General features: G+C 41.0%; 1 protein-coding gene across 1 annotated transcript in view; it reads right to left on the bottom strand.

Moving 5' to 3' along the window:
• The window catches only part of SGPP1 (sphingosine-1-phosphate phosphatase 1), a 35,448-nt gene extending 29,412 nt beyond the window's left edge, over nucleotides 1-6,036 (bottom strand). The window contains exon 1 of the mRNA XM_032875230.1: nucleotides 5,157-6,036. Coding sequence (XP_032731121.1) covers nucleotides 5,157-5,861 — 705 coding nt within the window. The 5' untranslated portion in view covers nucleotides 5,862-6,036. The remainder of the gene's footprint in view (nucleotides 1-5,156) is intronic.
• Between the last annotated feature and the right edge of the window lie 10,411 nt (nucleotides 6,037-16,447).

The raw sequence follows: 16,447 nt of genomic DNA, 5'->3' as shown, positions 1-16,447 counted from the left end.
TCTATATAATATGGAAAGTGCTAATATGGAAAGCTATATAATATAGTAGCATAATGTAATTTTGCAGCCAAACCAGGTTTGAATCCAGGCTCTGTTATGTACTTGCAGTCATCTGGAGCAAATTACTTAAGTTCCCGCCACCTCAGTTTCTTCTTCTGCTAACCAGTGATAATATTCAGAGGATTTTATGGGAATCAAAAAGAATTAAGTCATGTAAAGCATTTAAAACCATTGTTAAACACAAAGTTAGTATTCACTAACTGTTGGGTAAAAGAAAAGGAAAATCTTTCTACAATATACTTCTAAATGAGAAAAGCAGGGGTCCAGAACAGTACAGTATGTTACCATTTGTATGAAAAAATAAACTATACAGATACATGTCTATAATAGACAAGACTTTCTAGAAGGCTAAAAAAGAAACTTCTAAGAGTGAATCCCCTGGAATAGAGATTCTGGTAGCCATGGAATAGAAAAAGAAGAAAAATGTCCTCTTCTCTTCGTATTTTCATGTAAATACTAAATTTTCTATGTATTCCCCATTCAAACAAATAAATTTAATTAATTTTAAATCAAGAATTAACAATAAGCACTTATAAAATAAGGAAAATATGCATTAAAAACATAAGTATGCCACTAGGTAAAAAGAAATCAAAGAGCAAACCAATTTGATTTTTTCTTAAATAAACTGTTTCTTGGGGCACCTGGGTGGCTCAGTGGGTTAAAGCCTCTGCCTTCCGCTCGGGTCATGGTCCCGGGGTCCTGGGATGGAGCCTCGCATTGGCTTTCTGCTCAGCGGGGAGCCTGCTTCCTCCTCTCTCTCTCTCTGCCTGCCTCTCTACTTGTGATCTTTGTCTGTCAAATAAATAAATCTTTAAAAACAAATTTATAAAAAACAAAACAAAAAAATAAATAAGCGGTTTCTTCTCAGAATTACCAGTGATCTGTTTCCATTGGCTCTTGCAGCCTTTTCTAGTCATTGTCATTTATGACCCACTTTTGTAGCTCTTACTTTTTTTTTTTTTTTAAGATTTTATATATTTATTTGACAGAGAGAGATCACAGGCAGGCAGAGAGATGGGGGGGGAAGCAGGCTCCCTGCTGAGCAGAGGGCCCAATGCAGGGCTTAACCCACTGAGCCACCCAGGCACTCCTGTAGCTCTTACTTCCTGTCTTCCTTTTATCTTTTTATGATCTCAGTATCTTTATTATATACAATAAACTGTATTTTAATAAAGTATACTATATGCTTTTCTTTTCCAAAGTTCGTATGTTTATGGCATTTTTTTATTTATAGTAGGAAGACAGAAGGAAATGTGAGAAAATTAGCAAAGATTTCAGTCAACAACTTAATATATGTTTAAAACAAATGTTTGTGGATATTGCATATGTATGTACATATACATTATCTTCTCAAGGCATATAAAAACGGTTTTTGTAGTTTAAGACAATCCTATTTCAAAAATATTTATCGCAACAATTCTTTAAAAATCACATTGTGTGATTTGGAATGTTTTCTGCATAAGCTCTGGAGTCTGAATGATTTAAATCTGCCCTCTAAGACTTACCCAGAGCTATGTTACTTTGTCAAGTTACTTCACCTCCTTAACCTCCCTCTACCTTAGTTTCCTGTAAACTTCTATTAATAGTAGAACCAAACATTGGGATGTTTTAAGAGCGGACTAAATCAGGTAATAGACCTTTCAAAAAATGTCTGACCTCTACTAAGACCTTCATAAATGTTAATAATGTTAATTATAGAATTACTATTATTATTATTAAAATTAGTGAAAGGATATAGATTAGTTGGGAATGGTTTGTGTGGTGACAATTTTTTTTAAATGAAATTAATCTAAAACTTTCTTAATTATATTAAATCAGGTATGTAATTAGAACTCGTTATGTGCCATACTATTAAAGAATTAAGAATTTTTATTTTTTGAAAGAACATGCAAAAATAAATACAAAAGGAGTGCTTTATTTTCAATTTTTTATTATTCTTCAAAGGACTATGTTCTTAATACCTGCTGCTCCTTATTCCTTATTTTTTCCCAATTCAGGCTACAAAAGATTCCAAATAATATGAGAGCAGTAATTATTGTCCTGGCTAAACGGATCAAGTTAATACCTGGAGAAATGCCATACATTTTCTATCTTGCATCACCATGAAAAAAAAAATTCTCCTAGAATCAAATAACCACTTAGAGTCATACTATCCACAGCTCTCTTTTGATATTATAACATACCTTAAAAAGATTCAAAAACTGGAATCGCAAAAAAGGTGAGACAACAATGTTGGAGAAATGTAAAATATATTTTAAGGATCAAGAGTTAATTTTACTGGAAGGGGTTTAAGAAAGTACATTTTTTTCCTCAAAAATCTTTGGGAAAGTTCAGTAAAATGCACTACACCCTCACTTAGCCAGCTAATGGATCAGAATCTCTGAAGTAAGGTGCAGAAACCTACACTTTAAACAAGCCCCAAGTAATTTTTTTTGTCCATGGTCATTTTAAGAACAAATAAGGACTAATGAAACAAAGGGGTTAACTAAAAAGGCTCTGTGTAGGAGGTGAATCTTGAGCAGATTTCAAGTAGGAACATTAAGTGGCAGGGAGGAGTTCAGTAGTTATTCCACACCAAAGGGATGGTATGTGAGATAAGTCTGCTTCCACAGCCATTTCAGCATCCTGGGCATACAAAAGTAACCACACTGTCCTGAATAAGCTATAGGGGCCCAGCAGATGGACAGGACTGTCAACCAAAACTACTATTAGAAAAACACCAGGCTTTCATTGTCTAATTCTTATCCCAAGTTTCCAATATATATTTTTTAAGATTTTATTTATTAGAGAGTGAGCAAAGGTGGGGGGGGGCACGGAGGGAGAAGTAGACTCCCCACTGAGCAGGGAGCCCCATGCAGGACTCTATCCCAGAACCCTAAGATCATGACCTGAACGGAAGGCAGAATCTTAACCAAGTGAGCAACCCAGCATCCCACCAATGTTTTTTTCATTACCCACCCTGGAAATACAAGCATCTGAAGTACAATAGTACTGACAGAGAACAGGACCAAAACAACTTAAGCAAAGGGAGATACTTTTGTTTTCAATTCATAACAAGGATTTTTAAAAAGTAAAAAGGTTAAAAAAAAAAAAAGTCATTTTGGTTTTTAAACTAGATTATTACAAACATTTATAAATAGGACTTCCAAACAAGGGAGGCTTTCTTCTCTAACAGCAAATCAAAAGATAAATAATTATTCAAACTTAGAAGTTTACTCAAATTTAGAGTAAACCATGTAAAATAAGAAATTTTAACTAATTTTACAAGACCAATTCTAATAGGACAGTTTCCACATCTATAAAATGATAGTTTGAGAGTAGGTGATTTCTGAAGTCCTGCCTAGCTCAATTTCTAAAACTGAACAACCTATAATTTTCTCAGACTTTGAACTAAATATATTACACTGTTCAAAAACTATAATGTAAGCTTATTCAGATAATTCAAATAACCCTGAAATGTTAGAATACTAGTATCTACAATCCATAAACAATCGGCAGTGCTGTTTTCAGACTTCCTGTTAGCATGTGTTCTGAATAAATGATGAGCAAAAAATAACTTTTTCTTACTTGGACTTCTAATATTAACAGCAAGCAACATAGCTACTCATTGAGGAGTTATAAAAGGCCCTACAGTAATAGAATCCTGAAAGTCTCATGAAAATAAGAGAAACATCATTAGATAACTAGTACCACGCCAAACATAACTCAATGACAATCTTAAATTTGAAATATTTAAATAAGATTTGAAATCTTTATCATTCAAAAAAGGCAGCACTACTTTATAATCTGAATATCCTCTATATTTCCTTTGGCTAAATACAAAGAAAAAAAACTGTCCATGGTACTCTTCCCTCATAATTCTGTCATTCTTACCCTGCACATTACATACTTTTCCATGTTACTGTAAGAGAGATGCACTGCACATAAGCGCCCATGGGGACAAGATTTTATCTATTCTGGAATTAAATCTGGAATAAGAAAGCTTCTCATAATAGAGTTTTACACAGAATTGAGTATTTCTCAATGTAAGATGATTTGGGGCTCTAAAGGCAAAAAAAAAAAAATCGAGGAAGTCTGAGTCTTTAGATTCTTATAATTACCAACTTTATTCTTAAATTAAGGGACTGGTGTGCAGGAGGAACAAAGCTCCTTACAATTTAAAAGATAAAACAAGACAGCAGTCTAAGAATAAATTTTGTTTCCATAGAGAACAATGAGTTTTCAAACCCATGTAACATTTATGGACCATGAAAAAATGAGAAATGGGAGGCCAAAAGAAGCAGGCAAAATATAAAATGTTTACCATTAAAAACTCATCCTTGATTGTCAGGCTGGCCCTGCTGTCATATATAACACTTTTACAAACCCACCAGTCTGACCAAGAACCCTAATTTTAAGAAAAACTTTAAAAGTATGCATTTTTAAAGCTAATGCAACAGTAATCCCGTAGTGGCTCAACAACTAATACTACAGATCAGTGATTCAGAAGGTAATTAAGCTTTGTGTCTATCAGCAAATTAGCAACCACACCCCTTAAAAAAAGAACTCAGGCTGTGTTCCATTAACTTCCATAAACAGCGGCTTTCGTTTAAAATTCATTACTTCATTGCCTAGAACAACGTTTGTTTTGGAATTACACTACGGTTTTATAAACAAGCCTAAAACAGAGTTAGTTTGGGGGAAAGCAGCGGATATTATGGTAAAAGTGGGTCTTAGTTACCTAACGATTACGTATAAGAACACTATAATTAATTACAATTATATTCTGTGCATCACAAGAACTAAAACCATTTAAAAACTCAACCAAGGCCCGATGATAATATGTTACTCCACGAATAGCGTTTCCTTTGGGTTCTAAGAAAGGCATTGCTATTAGAATATAGTTTGACAGCTAAGTCTCTAGGTTTCCCCCATCGCTTTAATTTTTATAAAACCTAGAAAGGGCCTGTTCGCGGGGACTGTGAAAACCCGTGGAAAGAGAGGCTTGGAAGGGGAACGGCCAAATTAAAATAACTATGCGGACCGAAAAGAACTCCGGGTTCTCCCGCGGAGATCTCCCCTAGGCACACACAGCAGGGGAGGAGCGGGAACCTTACCTGCCAGCGGCCATAGGTGAGGAGGACCATGGAGATGGGGATGGCGGTGCCGGACATGGCATGGGTGGAGGGCATGCTGTACTCGGAGTTGTAGAAGACCTCCAACTTGACCACTGGCGGCGATGCGGGCCGCGGCCGGCGGATGATGTCCTTGGTGCACTGGCCCAGGTACATGACCAGCACCCAAATGACCACGAGCCTCCGGCCCACAAGGGGGTCCAGGTTCCAGATCCAGAAGGGGAAGAACAAGATGTAAAAGAGTTCGTTGCCCAGTTCCGTGCCGAAGCAGAACAGGTAGTAGAGCGGCCAGTTGCTCACGTGGGCCAGCTCGCCCTCCTCGCCCGTCAGCGAGTTGCGGCGCAGGGCCCCCACGCGCCGCGGCGAGGCCGGGCCCAGCTCGGTCGCCAGCCCGTTCCGCACGCCGTTGGGAGCGCCGCCACCGCCGCCGCCGCCGGGCTTGGCGGGACACTGATTGCGGTCGCTCCCAGGCGGCTGGGGGCCTGCGGACGCCCCTGGCTGCTGCTCTCGGCGCCGGGCGTCTCCGGGGAGGGGCGCCTCCGCCTTCTCATCCTCCCTCGGATCGGTGGCGGGAGCGGCGGAGCGGCGCGGTAGCGCTTCCACCCCGCACAGCCGCTGGAAACGGGCCACTTTCTGAGGCTCCTGCAGACGGCCAGCCAGCTGGGCCAGGCGCTGCCTCAGCGACATGATAACGGGACCAGGGCGGCCGGCGGATGGGAGGACGTCAGCGGCGGGAGGACGGGCCGGCCCCCGGCGCAGTCCCGAACCGTCCCCGCGCGCCTGGCCAGCAGCAGCGGCGCCCAGCTGGACCCGATCGGCTCTGCCGAGTGACGGCGCCACAGGCCGCAGCGGCCGCCGCGCGCCCCCGCCCCGCGCGCCCCTCCCTGGCCGCGCGCGCTCCGCCACCGCCCGCGGCCTCCACGCGCCGGCGCGCGCAGCGCCCCGCCCCGCCCCCCACCGCCGTTCCGGGAGAGGGCCGGGCCGCCCGGGGCCGCGGCGAGCGCATCCGGAGGCGTCTGGGTGCTGAGGCTCGGCGGGACGGCCGCCGGGAGGTTCGCCTTCAGCTCCACCAGGCGTCGCGGCGCTTGGCGGACGGATGTTGCCGGCCCCGCTTCGCCAGCTTCAGCCCTCGTTTCCATCCGGCTGTGGTGCCGGCTCCCTCTGAGGAGCGCTGACTCGGAAAGGCCACGATCCCGGCGCGGGCGTCCGCAATGTGAGGGGCCAAGCACCCGGACATCCTGCTGGCACAGAATCAAATGTTTAACGGTGAATGAAGGCGAAACCATCACCACGGGCTCGGAATCGTTCCACTCAGGTCATCACAAGTCATTCCAGAGCTGTCTCTGACGGTTGATGTCCTGAAAGCCACGTGCCAATTGACCAATGGTGGCAAGGCTAGATGTAGGTCCCAGGACGATACAGTGCCATGAATCAAATAAGAGATCACAGTTATTCTTGACTTAAATGTAGAATTTGCTTTCAATAAATTTTAATAGCTAGGTGGGTTTGCACAGAAGAAGTAATCGGTGACTGTGATTTAGAGTCTCAACCTCCATGTCTCACAAGGTACAAATTTGACTTCTAGAAAACACAGTTTTTATTAGAAGATCTCTGAATTCTGAATCCAGGAAGTTACTTCAGGTAAGATGGGTATCTATAATTAAAGAATATGAACCTCTTCCAGGAAACAGGCTGGAAATTTCCCCTGCCGTGTCAGTAGAAATATTTCCTTCGTTTCCCACAGAGAGTGAGTCTCCTCCTCCCCCCACTTGCTAGACTGTAGCCAGAGAAAGATGAATAAATCATCATCCCTGTTTTAAAGTTGCTCACAGTATCAATGGAGACAGAGATAGGTCTATCTCTCAAGTACGGAGCAGATGATAACTGCTAAAATGGAGACATCAACAACATGCTCCGGAAAGGGGAAGAAAAGTTGACTAGGGACAGCAAGAAAGGTGAAAAGTGATCCTCTGGAGCTGGGATCCTTATTAAAGAGCAGCATAAGATTAGGTGGAGAAACTTAGGCAAAGAGAAAAGGGATAAAGACAAGATTGGAATGTGCAAAGATGTATTTGGTGAACAATTAATAGCTCATAGAATAAGGAGTAGGAAGAGTGAGTGAGTGGAATGGGCTTAGAGGGGATAGGACCGGATTGGAAAGACCTTGAATGCCTAGTTGGAGATTTTATTTTGTAGTCGGTAGGGAGGCATGGAGGCTTTTAACCTAGAAGAGTGACACCATCACAACTGTGCTTTAGAAAGATAACTGAAAAGGAAATCAAAGATAAATTGCCAGAGGTCAGAGAGAGACCAAAGGCCAGGTAAATAATTAGAAAATGATTGCACTAGTCAGGGGAAAGAGAATGAGAGCCTGAACTAGGACTGTGGTTCTGGAAATTGAAAGGCACTGGATAGATTTGAACAGGATTTTGGAACTAGGAAAAAGTTAAAGCATTTCATTTGAATTCATGGGTCTGCAGGCAAATAATAGTCTGTCCTTGGTTGGAACACGTTGTGTCTAATATTGAGGCATTTTTAATCTATGAGGGAGACAAAACCTGAGAAAACATGTAAGTATATTCAAAGATGTAAACCCAGGCATACCAAACAGCTCCAGGAAGTGAGACACAAGCAATCACTCACTACATGGAGTAAGCCCAGAGGCGGCACTGGGTTATGTATGAATGGTTCTGTGAAATGGATCATTAGCTGGCATTTGGAAACAAGGAGCAACTTGTACAGACAGGTGGAAACAGCCTCAGCGAGGCAGTTTACACATGTTCTTTTGTCAAAATAATTCGTTTATAAAGGAATTACTCAGATTCATCCAAGGAATTTCCACTTCTGGGGACTCATTAGCCTAAAGATAGCAAAAAAAGAAGAAAATACATAAAACAAAACAGAGGTGATATGTATATTTTACGGCTAAATTATGACCTCTTCAATAATGGCGTATTTTGTCAGAATGCAATATTCTCTTTAAAGGTAATAGAGAGAAAAATGAAATGGGAATTTGGCCTATGACTGCACTGAAGAGAAAAAGATTGTAAGCTGACAAAATTTGAAAGGGCTGACACTGTCCTGCTGATACCGTAAATCTGTTAATATGGACAAGGTCAAAAGCACCAAAGCACCATGATGAAAAGAATAGTTCTAGTAGGTTCTATTTACACCTACCTGGAACTTTTCATCTTGAAACTTAATAGGAATTTAAACATTTTTAGAACAAAGCATAAACTTTTTTTTAAAAAGAAAACATTGTGGGGAGGAGGTGGAAAAAAAAGAAAAGGAAAGGGAAGGGAAGACGAGAAAAGAAAAAAGAAAAGAAAAACATTGCTATCAACTAAGGATATGACTAACTGGGTGTGATAGTCAATAGCACAAATATAAGTAATATGTGATAAATATACATAAAATTTTATAATTAACAGTTAAGGACTTTTCTATGCTTTGTGTTTTCTGTACCCCAACATTTCAATCACTTTCTCCCAGAGTAAAATTCTAAGAAAAAAAAAAAACCTTACAAAAAATTATCTGAGGGGCACCTGAGTTTGGAAGTATTCCTTCCTCTTCAGATTTCTGGAAGAGTTTGAGAAGGATAGGTATTAAATCTTCTTTGAATGGTAGAATTCACCAGTGAAGCCATCTGGTCTTGGGCTTTTATTTGTTGGGAAGCTTTTGATTCGTGATTAAAACTCCTTACTATTCAGATTTTCTATCTCTTCATGATTCAGTCTTGGAAGATTTTACGTTTCTAGGAATGTAGTCATTTTTTCTAAGTTGTCCAATATTTTGTCATATCATTGCTCGTGGTATCCCCTTATGATCTTTTGTACTTCTGTGGTATCAATTGCAACTTCTCCTCTTTCATTTCTGGTTTTATTTATTTGGGTCCTCCTTTTTCTTGGTGAGTCTAGCTTAAGGTTTGTCAGTTTTGTATATCTTTTAAAGAACCAGATCTTAGTTCCATGTATCCTTTCTTTTACTTTTTTTATTCTTTCCTTTTTTTTAAAGATTTTATTTATTGTGGCTCCTGGATGGCTCAGTCAGTTAAGTGTCTGCCTTCAGCTCAGGTCATGATCCCAGAGTGCTGGGATCGAGCCCCACACTGGGCTCTCTGCTAGGCAGGAAGTCTGCTTCTCCCTTTCCCGCTACCCCTCCCCTGGCTCTTACTCACTCATGCTTGCTCTCTCTCTGTCTCTCAAATAAATAAATAAAATTTATTTTTTTTTTAATTTAAATTAAATTTTTTTTAAAAAATAAAGATTTTATTTATTTATTTGAGAGAGAGACAGAAAGAGCAGGTGTGGGAGAGTGGCAGAAGGAAAGGGAGAGGGACAAGCACACTTCCTGCTCAGCAGGGAGCCTGATGTGTGGCTACATCCCAGGACCCTGAGATCATGACCTGAGCCACCCAGGCACCCCAGTTGTCTCCTTCCTTCTAATTTTTGGGCTTTGCTTTTTCTTTTTTAGTTCCCTTTTAGGTGTAAAGTTAAAATGTTTATTTGAAATTTTTCTTGTTTCTTGAGGTAGGTCTGTGTTGCTATGAACCTATGAACTTCCCTCTTAAAACCACTTTTGCTGCATCCCATAGATTATGGTATGTCATATATCTGTTTTCATTTGTCTCTGGGTGTTGTTGTTTTTTTTATTTCTCCTTTGATTCCTTTTTTCACCCAGTAGTTGTTCAGGAATGTGTTGTTTAATCACCACATAGTTGTAGTTTTTTCAGTTTTTTTCTTGTAATTGAATTCTAGTTTTATTTCATTGTGGTCAGAAGAGATACTTGATATGATTTCTATCTTCTTGAATTTATTGAGATTTGTTTTGTGGCCTAACATGTGGTCTCTTCTGGAGAATATTCCATGTGCACTTGAGAAGAATGTGTATTCTGCTGCTTGTGGATGGAATGTTTTGTATATGTCTATATTAGTCCTTCTGGTCTAATTTGTCATTTAAAGTTGATGTTTTCTTATTGATTTTCTGACTGGATAATTCATCCATTGTTGTAAGTGGAATGTGAAGGTCCTCTACTGTTAGCGTATTGCTGTCAGTTTCTCCCTTTAGTTGTTAATATTTGCTTTATATATTTTGGTGCTCCCATGTTGGATGCATATGTATTTATAAATCTTATATTTTCCTGCTGGATTGACCCTTTTATCATTATATAGTGCCCCTCTTTGTCTTTTTTTTTTTTAAGATTTTATTTATTTATTTGACAGAGATCACAAGTAGGGAGAGAGACAGGCAGAGAGAGAGGGAGAAGCAGGCTCCCTGCTGAGAAGAGAGCCTGATGTGGCTCTATCCCAGGACCCTGGGATCATGACCTGAGCCAAAGGCAGAGGCTTTAACCCACTGAGCCACCCAGGTGCCCCACCTTCCACTTTGTCTTTTATTACAGTATTTGTTTTAAAGTCTATTTTGTCTGGGGGCACCTGGCTGACTCAGTCAGTGGTGCATGCAACTCTTGATTTCAGGGTCATGAGCTCAAGCCCCATGATGGGCATGGAGCCTACTTAAAAATTTTTTAAATTTAAAAAAAAAAGTCTATTTTGTCTAATACAAGTAGAGTTTTACCAGTTTCTTTTTGTTTCCATTAGAATGGAATCTCTTTTTCCATCCCCTCCCTTTCAGTCTCTGTTTATTTTTACTTCTCAAGTGAGTTTCTTCTAAACAGTATATAGATGTGTCTTTTCTTTTTTTTTAAGATTTTATTTATTCATTTGAGAGAGAGACAGAGACAGAGAGAGGACAAGCAGGGGGAGAGGCAGAGGGAGAGGGAGAAGCCGACTCTCCACAAAGCCGGGAGCCTGACATGGGGCTGGATCCCAGGACCTGAACATCATGACCTGAGCTGAAGGCAGACACCCAACCATCTGAGCCACCCAAGTGCCCCGTGTTGTGTTTTTTTAATTCATTCAGCCATCCATTCATTTTGAGTGGAGAAGTTAGTCCATATATATTTAAAGTAATTATGGATAGGTGTGTATTTATTGTCATTTGTTAATTTTTTTTCTGGCTGTTTTTATTGTTCCTCTCAGTTCCTTTCTTTGTCTCTTTCTTTCTTCCCTTGTGGTCTGAAACTTTCTTCAGTGTCATATTTAAATTACTTTCTCATTTTCTTTTGTGTATTTTCTATAATTTTTTTGCCTTCTCTTTACTGTGAGGTTCATATATATTATCTTATGTATGTAACAGTCTATATTAAGTTGATAGTAACTTAAATATGAACACATTCTAAAACTCTACTTTTCAGTCACCCATAACATTTTGGTTTTGATATCACATTTTACATTTTTTTTATTTTATGTATCCTTTAACTATGTGGTTTAATTTTACTCTTTTTTACTTTTAACCTTCACATTAGCTTTATACATGGTTAATCCACTACCTTGTATATATTTGCCCTTTCCAATGAGATTTTTACTTTTATATGTTGTCTTGTATTAATTAGTGCTACTTCTTTTCAGATTAAAGAAGTCTCCTTAACGTTTCTTATAAGGCTGATTTAGTAGTGAACTCCTTTAGTTTTCACTACTCTGGAAATCTCTGCATCTCACCTTCATTTCTGAATGATAACCTTGCTGGATAGAGTATTCTTGGTTGGAAGTTTTTTCCTGACTTTGAATATGTCATGTTTCTTCCTTCTGGCCTGCAGTATTTCTGCTGGTACCTCTATAGGGTTTCATGTATAGTAACAATTTGTTTTTCTCTTGCTGCTTTTAAGAGTCTCTCTTTATCTTTAACTTTTGTCATTTTAATTATATGTTTTCTGTGGATCTTTTTGGGTTCATCTTATTTGGAACTTCCTGGGCTTCCTGAACCTGGATGTTTTCTTTCATAGGAAGTTTTAGAGAAGTTTTCAGTTATTATTGCTTCAAATAAGTTTCTGCCCCTTTCTGTCTTCTCTTTCTGGGACCCCAATAATGTGAATGTTATTTCACATAAGTTTCTTAAGTTATCTGCATTGTTTCTTTTTCTTTAAAGATTTTATTTATTTATTTCAGAATGAGAAAGTGAGAGAGAGCATGATGGGGAGAAGGTCAGAGGGAGAAGCGAACTTCCCATGGAGCTGGGAGCCTGATGTGGAACTCAGTCCCAGGATTCTGGGACATGACCTGAGCTGAAGGCAGTCACCTAACCAACTGAGCCACCCAGGCACATACCCCCCTTTTTTTTTCTTTTCTTTTCTTTTTCCTATTTGGAAAATAGGAAAAAATATTTTCCAAATATTTCCTATTGGGAAAAAATAGTCTGGGTGGATTCCATTGCCTTGTCTTGCAGCTTACTGATTCATTCTACTTCATCCAGTTTGCTGTTGAACCCTCTCTTGAAGTATATTTTTTTCAGTTCAGTTATTGTATTCTTTACCTCTGCAACTTCTGTTGGTACTTTGTAAATACTTTCTAGCTCCCTTTATTGAAGTTCTCCCTATGTTCATTCTTCTCCCAAGTTCACTGAGTATTTTTATGGTCATTACTTTGAATTCTTTATAGCCTAGATTACTTATCTTTGTATTATTAAGGTCTTTTTCTGAGGTTTATGTTGTTCTTTCATTTGCAACACACTTTCTCATTTTGCTTGACTCTGTTTCTGTGTATTAGACAAAAGAGCTACCTCTCTCAGTCTTGAAGGAGTGGCCTTGGTAGGTGATAAATATTCTAGTTTAACTTTGCCCTCATTCTTGTTTGTCTCTGGAACCTTTGTGATAGTCTAAACTGCCTGATTTATTCTAATGTCCTGTTGTTGAGGGTGTGCCAAGACTTGTCAGTGTTCCAAGGGGAGGAATCTCATTTTGCACTTAGATTGAAGCATATTGGAAGCAAAGCCTTCAGGTAGCAGCTTTTTTATTTTCCCCTAAGATTTTATTTTTAAGTAATCTCTACATCTAACCTGGGACTCAAACTCACAACCCTAAGATCAAGAGTCACATGCTCTACCAGCAGAACCAGCCAAGTACCCTGGTAGCAGCTTTGAAAATATGCAAATATATAGTACTATGGGGCTGCAGTCATAATCCCTGCTGGCCTCAAGACCAGGAGATCTGGAGGTACCCTCTGAGTGACAGTTGCAAAACTTGGGACTCCAAATGAGTGTATAAGCTTCCTTCTGGGAGGTCTTGTTGAGCTGTTGTGAGGCCAAGGGAGTGTTGAGGATGGTATCTCCCTGCTTACATTCCCTGGGTGTTCCTACTTAGACTCTAGATGTTTGGGAAGCCTAAAATCTGTCCCTCAGGCCTCAGCTCCAAAATAAATACATAGGCATTTTTCACAAGACTGGGGTTGTGTTTCAGTCTGCTGTTTATTAATTTTTATTTTAGGAAGAGAGTGTACAAGCAAGGGGATGGACAAAGGAGGGTGGGGAGAGAATTTCAAACAGACTCCATGCTGAGTGTATAGCCTGATGCAGGGCTCCATAACATGACCTGAAATCATGACCTCGAGATCATGACCTGAGCTGAAACCAAGGGTCAGTCACTCAGCTGACTGACCCAACCAGATACCTCCAGTCCACTGTCTATTCAGTGCCCTGAGCAGGGAGGGAGGCGTGGCTGGCCAAGAACTGTCTCTCTAATTGTTACATTCCTGTGGAGCTCAGATATGCCAGCCCCTTTGGCCACCAGGGCCAGCTGATCAAGGGGGCCCCTGCTAGCACCCATAGTTTTAGCTAGACGGCTGGAGAGTATGAAAGGTGGGGGCGTACTCACTGGCATTGGAAAGGCAGCAGGAAAAATGTCTTGACTGCACACATCTGCGAGCTTCAGTAATACACTGGGAGAATTCTTTGTGTGCCTGTACCGGCTTTAGCCTGGGAGCAGGACAATGCCACAGCCGTTCGTGTCTGCCTGCCCTGGCTAGGGACCATGGGAGTGCTGCAGCCGCCTGCACTCTGTGACCTCAGCAAGGCAGTCAGATAGTGCAACCACTGTGCACTCCCAGGTGTCTTAGCGTGGCAGCAGGAGAGTGCCACGTGGGAGCTTGCCCACCTGCGCTGGCAGGATAGGTGGAAAGTGCAAAAGTGGCATCTGCCAACACCTCCATCTCTGGGGAGGGTTTCAGCTGTTCCCTGCCCCTCAAGCAGATGCTTTTATGTTAGCAAATGAAGCTCCTTCACATACAGACCTGGGCACTTTTCAACCTGCTGTTTTTTCCCTGAGTGCTATGGCAAGTGAGACTGCATGAGGGCCCTTTAAAAGGATAATTTCAGTTCCATATAGCACTTTGGGTCCCTTGGACATCAGCCCTGTTTGTTTTCTAAGCCAGATGGTTTGGAGGCTCATCTCTCTGGTGCAGATCCCAAGGGTTGAGGTGCCTGATGGATAATACAAACACTCCTCTGGAAGAAGTACCAGGCGGGTGAGATCCCTCCCTACTGTGTGTCACTGAGCTGGGAATGAGGTTTTTGGCAAGACTGTCTCTACCTCTCCTACCTGTCCCATTGTGGGTTTTTTATTTTTTTAATCCTTTTTTGGAGGGAGAAGCAGTTCATTTAATTTTCAGATCTTTTTCAGAGAGAAATGATCCATATGTAGCAGCAGATTTGGTGTTTTGAAGAAAAGAGGTGAGTTCAGGATCTTCCTCTGCTGCCGTCTTGCCATAATTGGTATATTTTCAAATGCAGGTTTTTGAAAGTACAGTAGAATGAACAACCTATCTTTGGGGGGGGCTTTTTTTTTTTCATTGTGACCCAAAATACATAATATAGGGGTTCCTGGGTGGCTCACCAGTTGAGTGTCTGCCTTCAGCTCAGGTCATGATCCCAGAGTCCTGGGATCGAGCCCTGCATCTGACTTCCTGCTTGGTGGGGAACCTGCTTCTCCTTCTCCCTTAGCCCTGCTTGTGTTCTCTCTCTCTTCAAATAGATAAATAAAATCTTTAAAATATATACACAATATAAAATTTGCCATCTCAACCTTTTTTTAAAATTTTTTAATTTATTTTTTTATAAACGTAGAATATATTTTTATCCCCAGGGATACAGGTCTGTGAATCGCCAGGTTTACACACTTCACAGCACTCACCTTAGCACATACCCTCCCCAATGTCCATAACCCCACCCCCCTTTACCAACCCCCCTCCCCCCAGCAACCCTCAGTTTGTTTTGTGAGATTACGAGTCACTTATGGTTTATCTCCCTCCCAATCCCATCTTGTTTCATTTATTCTTCTCCGACCCTCTTAACCCCCCCATGTTGCATCTCCACTTCCTCATATCAGGGAGATCATATGATAGTTGTCTTTCTCCAACTGACTTATTTCACTAAGCATGATACCCTCTAGTTCCATCCACGTCATCGCAACTGGCAAGATTTCATTTCTTTTGATGGCTGCATAGTATTCCATTGTGTGTATATACAACATCTTCTTTATCCATTCATCTATTGTTGGACATCTAGGTTCTATCCATAGTTTGGCTATTGTAGACATTGCTGCTATAAACATTCAGGTGCACGTGCCCCTTCGGATCACTACATTTGTATCTTTAGGGTAAATACCCAGTAGTGCAATTGCTGGGTCATCATCTTAACCTTTTAAAACAAATCTTTTTTGTATGTGGATATTCAAGGACTTTGAAGATTTTTAAGATCAGGATGGGAGATGGACTCAGCGTTACATTGTTGGAAGGGGTTTTGAAGCCATTTTTAGAGTCATGCAATTTATTAATCTTATAAATTTTTTTTAAAGATTTTATTTATTTTTTTGACAGACAGAGATCACAAGTAGGCAGAAAGGCAGGCAGAGAGAGACAAGGAAGCAGGCTCTCTGCTGAGCAGAGAGCCCGATGCGGGGCTCGATCCCAGGACCCTGGGATCATGACCTGAGCTGAAGGCAGAGGCTTTAACCCACTGAGCCACCCAGGCACCCCTAATATTATAAATTAAACACCAACATATTAAGCACCAATGTCATTAAGACCATCTCTTGCTTTCCATAGGCACACGTTCAAAGAGCCACTGAGGGTGTGATCAAGAGCTGTCATTGGGGATGCCGGGTGGCTCCGTCAGTTAAATGTCTGCCTTCAGCTCAGGTCATGATCCCAGGGTCCTGGGATTGAGTCCCACATCAGGCTTCTGGCTCAACAGGGATCCTGCTTCTTCCTCTGCCTGCCACTCCCCATACTTGTGCGCCCTCTCTCTCTCTCTCTCTCTCTCTCTCTCACACACACACACACACACACACATAAATAAATAAGGCTGTCTTCGTTCTTGTGGGCTCTCAGATTGGACGACTGGGGATTTTCTTTTGAATTTTCCTCCTCTGAATTCTGTCACTC

The sequence above is a fragment of the Lontra canadensis genome, unplaced genomic scaffold, assembly GCF_010015895.1.
Source record: "Lontra canadensis isolate GAN:19392208 unplaced genomic scaffold, GSC_riverotter_1.0 scaffold55, whole genome shotgun sequence".
NCBI classification, from domain to species: domain Eukaryota; kingdom Metazoa; phylum Chordata; class Mammalia; order Carnivora; family Mustelidae; genus Lontra; species Lontra canadensis.
Note: the sequence above shows the minus strand (reverse complement) of the source record. Positions and strands in the feature narration are given on the sequence as shown.